Here is a 2,183-nt window from a genome sequence, read left to right on the forward strand (position 1 = left end):
CCTCCTCCTCCACCAGCCACCCACTCATCTACCCCGACCCAGTGGCCCGCGGGCCACCTCCACCTCCACCTCACCCTCGCGGCGCGGCGACCCCGCGCACCCGTCTCACCGCCGTCGTGCTCGTTCATGCTCCGTCAGTCTGTCGGCAACCTGCGTACCAGTCGTGTCGCAGCGCTCACGTTAACAAAATTCTTAATTATTATTACACAATCTTTACTTGCCTTGACAACACTTGTTCGGTCGGTGGTGTGTTCTTTCTCGTTACGATTTACGATTATTAACGCGCGCGTTTCTTCCTTTCACGCCGTCCCATCTTTCTACCACCTCTATACTCCCCCGGAAACACCTTTCCGCTCTCGCGATCGTCGTTTACTTCACACATACACGCATACACATACATACACATATACCACCTCGCTCGCCGAAGGAAAATCGCCGCGCAGCACACGTTTCGCGCTGGCATTCGCGCATGAAACTCGCCACGAAGAACTGCGGCCCTACGCGCGCACCACACGGGGCGCACCGACTGGAGTGACGGAGACAGAGAGAGAGAGAGAGAGAGGAAGATAGAAAGAGGGAGTAATCAAGCTGTCGAGGGAACAAGAGAGTGAGAGAGACAGAAGGAGAGAGAAAGAAAGAGAGAAAAGCATACGTCAAAAGCAAAGACCTGTCATCCGCGACTGTCGAAGGTTGCCTACGAGTGCCACCGAGTGGTTATCCTCTCTAGCCAGCTACCCGGTGCACAACCTTCTCGTTGTCGCCGTCGTCGTTGAGCGCACGACCGCGCGAGCGCATTCACGCAGTGAAGCTGCTGCCAGGCGAAACATCATCGGCGCGTTCGCTACACCCGGTGCATGGGTGAATTACAGTTCATCGTTAGATGAAACGTCGTACCGGAAGGGAAACGTCATCGTCGTCGTCGTCGTCGTCGTCGTCGCCGAACGCGTTCACCGGGTGCTGCCCTGCTCCTTCTCCGCGGCCACGCTGGTGTATCGATTGCTCTAAAATAGACGCGTGGGAACAACACCTGCAGGCCAGGCGTACACGTATACACATGCCGCTCGCAGGCGCATAAACGCGCAACAGACCACACACGCTCGTGCTCTCCACGTTCCGCATACACACGTATATACACCTATACACGTACACATTTACAGCTCGCTCGCTCGCTCTGTCTCACTCTCTCTCTCTCTCCCTCCCTCTCCATCTTTCTCTCTCTCTCTCTCTCTCTCTTTCTCTCTATCTTTCTCTCTCTTTCGTCGTTACGCTGCCACGACTCCCTTGCAGCGTCGTGTGACAGGTGCAACGACGGCGACGTCGTCGTAGGGTGGCCGGAGGTGGCGCTGGCGGACGAGCCGGTGGCGAAGAGCCGCAACAGGAAGCGGAAGAAGAAGTGAATCGGCTCAGGCGGGCGAGAGAACGTCAAGAGGAAGAAGAGGAGGAGACGGAAGAAGAATAAGAGGAAGAAACATCGAGGAAGGAACAAGCGGAAGGGACGAAGGAAGAGGAAGAAGAAAGGCAGAAGCCACCTACCAGGAGGGAGAGAGAAGAAAGATCAGGTTAGGGAAGGAGAGGAGGCGTGGAGGAGAAGAAGGAGCAGGAGGAGGAGGAGGAAGAGAAGAAGGCGGAGGAGGAGGAGGAGGAGGAGGAGGCGGCCGAGGCGCCCGTGTTTCTCGCGAAGGAAAGGTTATTTTCGAGTGATACGTCCTGGAGGCGCCCGTCGTCTTCGCCGGTACAACCATAACGCCGCCCGCTTTAAAACGACCGAGACGGGACACGGTGGATTCATCGCCGCCACCCGCTCGTACCGCAGCCCCCGGCAACCCCGGACCGTCCGGCAAACTTGCCTGCATAATGGACGCGCCGCTATCGCAGAGCATGGACTCCGTCAACACGGTGGCCACCGGCGAAGACGAGGTAGGTGTTCGAGAGTTGTACACCAAGGCGATGCGCAGCGTCGTCGCAGCGCCGCCGGCCCTACCGTGCACACGATGGCCGAAGGGGTGGAATCCACCCCCTCTGACGCACTCCCACAGTCCCTGTCTCTCTCTTTCTTTCTCTCTTCCTCGCTCATCCTCCCCTCCCCGCCTCTCAGCCCCGTATGTCGTTGTGTAGCCCTGAACCGATTCGCGTTTTTCCACGAGACCATAAGTACCCCTTCTTCCACCCCCCCCCCCCCCCCC

At 58.0% G+C, this 2,183-nt stretch overlaps 1 protein-coding gene across 4 annotated transcripts in view; it reads left to right on the forward strand.

Annotated features, from left to right (window-relative positions):
- Positions 1-81: 81 nt before the first annotated feature.
- Positions 82-2,183, forward strand: part of LOC116841688 (protein couch potato) — a 157,579-nt gene continuing 155,477 nt past the window's right edge. For 2 of the 4 annotated variants that reach the window (XM_032809938.1, XM_032809941.1), the window contains exon 1: positions 83-1,917. In XM_032809938.1, coding sequence (XP_032665829.1) covers positions 1,855-1,917 — 63 coding nt within the window. In that variant the 5' untranslated portion in view covers positions 83-1,854. Of the gene's footprint in view, positions 1,918-2,183 lie in introns of all 4 variants that reach the window. The other 2 variants (XM_032809939.1, XM_032809942.1) reach the window with 2 other exon arrangements.

This window comes from Odontomachus brunneus, unplaced genomic scaffold, assembly GCF_010583005.1.
Source record: "Odontomachus brunneus isolate Ranch 3 - 2012 unplaced genomic scaffold, Obru_v1 Obru_scaffold_017, whole genome shotgun sequence".
Classification (NCBI taxonomy): domain Eukaryota; kingdom Metazoa; phylum Arthropoda; class Insecta; order Hymenoptera; family Formicidae; genus Odontomachus; species Odontomachus brunneus.